The 1,753-nt window shown below is 51.6% G+C and overlaps 1 protein-coding gene across 1 annotated transcript in view; it reads left to right on the forward strand.

Annotated features, from left to right (window-relative positions):
- Positions 1–974: 974 nt before the first annotated feature.
- The window catches only part of PPTG_16224 (hypothetical protein), a gene marked incomplete at both ends in the record, with an annotated part of 3,916 nt that continues 3,137 nt past the window's right edge, over positions 975–1,753 (forward strand). Inside the window, one exon of the mRNA XM_008913849.1 lies at positions 975–1,746. Within this exon, the coding sequence (XP_008912097.1) occupies positions 975–1,746 (772 nt within the window). The remainder of the gene's footprint in view (positions 1,747–1,753) is intronic.

The following is a 1,753-nucleotide window of genomic DNA, read 5'->3' on the forward strand; positions in this document are numbered from 1 at the left end:
GCGTGGGTGGAGCCCCAATAAGCCCGAAGATGCTCAGCCTCTGATTTCTTGCAGGTCTACGAATAATGACTATGCACGGAGGACGTGCATTTAAAAATTTACCTATTTCAGTAAATTTGTGTGAACCGAAAAAGTGACGCACTAGACATTGGCTGTGAGTTGTGTGCTTGTTGATTACTTTACGTGATGGCACGCAAGGGTAAATGCTTTGCTCTGGACTGCAAGTCGCTGCCAACGGAAGCAACACACCAAGTGCGACTGCGATGTTGTCGGATACAGAAAGCCACCAAAACACTAAAATAACATGTACCGGTATCGGAGCCCAGACGTAGTTAACCTCTGTCTGTGAGGCTGGACTTTGTTCGAGAGCAAAGGCTGGTTGGTATTAGTACCTGTATCAACAAGGTCGCCTTCTGTAGCCAACCGAGTGGATGTATCGAGGATTTGATCTTTTGTGGCCTTCGTCGCAGCATGAGATAGTCCGTGGCTTTCCAACTGTACTCTCTAGTAGCTCGGCCTCATCCTCAGCCCTGTGAATTACGGCTTGTAACGCACGATTGTGGGGAACTTCCACGCAATCGAATACACACGGAGGTGATCCCATAACCACAAACTTGCCATTTGATGACGTCAGTCTGCATTATACTAGCAGTGTCTTGTCTTTGAGCGAATTCACTTGCCAACTTGGCACTGCCAGTTCTGCTGTAAACTGTACAACATGACAATCAAACATTCGTTCTATTGAATTGCTTAGAGCTCACAGTAAACATGCTTGTACGCGTTGTGGACCGGCGCATCCGAATAGCCACGTTGTGTTTTCCGCAGATGGGGTCCTTAGCATATGCACCAAGTTGAGACACCCACTTCAAACGTTTATTCCTCCCAGCTCCGCAGTATTCGGCTGAAAGCGGGCCTCACTCTTCAAATTTCCTACTGCACATCGCAGTACCTCGACGAGGTGTTCACTCAGTACAATGCTTCAGTCCTGGTTTGCCGCCGTTTGCTCTGCGGCAGTACTAGCATCAGCGGTTACTGCTGGTGACGCCTACGATGCTCAAGCTCAGGCCATCGTCGATGGCTTCTCCGCGGATCAACTATTGGGGCAAATGACTCAGCTTACCCTCGCTACCGTCATGAATGGTACTACACGAACGCTGAACGAAACCGCGGTGCGTTCGTTCGCCAAGCAGCACGTCGGATCGTACCTCAACACGTACTGGGACGGACCAGTCAATGGAAGCTACGGCTACAACGCCTCCGAGTTCCGCTCTATCATCCAGCGTATCCAGGAGATCTCCATGGAGGAGAACGGAGGCCACCCCATCATCTACGGTATTGACTCCGTTCATGGCGCCAACTACGTCGACGGTTCTGTGCTGATGCCTCAGCAGATCAACAGCGGAGCTAGTTTCAACCCCGACCTGGTCTACGAGGTGGCTCGTATCACTGCTCGCGACACTGAGGCCGCTGGAATCAGTTGGGTGTTTGGTCCCATCTTGGATATCTCCCAAAACACGCTTTGGGCCCGCACATACGAGACGTTCGGTGAAGACCCGTATTTGGCATCTGTCATGGGCGCTGCTCTCGTCCGCGGACTGCAGAGCTACAACCAGACAGCTGCATGCATCAAGCACTTCATCGGATATTCCAAGACGCCCACGGGTCATGACAGAGACAACGTGAACATGCCGGACTTCGACCTGCTAAACTACTTCCTGCCACCGTTCAAAGCTGCCTTCGAGGCGGGTGCGCT

This window comes from Phytophthora parasitica (genome assembly GCF_000247585.1).
Source record: "Phytophthora parasitica INRA-310 unplaced genomic scaffold supercont2.56, whole genome shotgun sequence".
Lineage (NCBI taxonomy): Eukaryota > Oomycota > Peronosporomycetes > Peronosporales > Peronosporaceae > Phytophthora > Phytophthora nicotianae.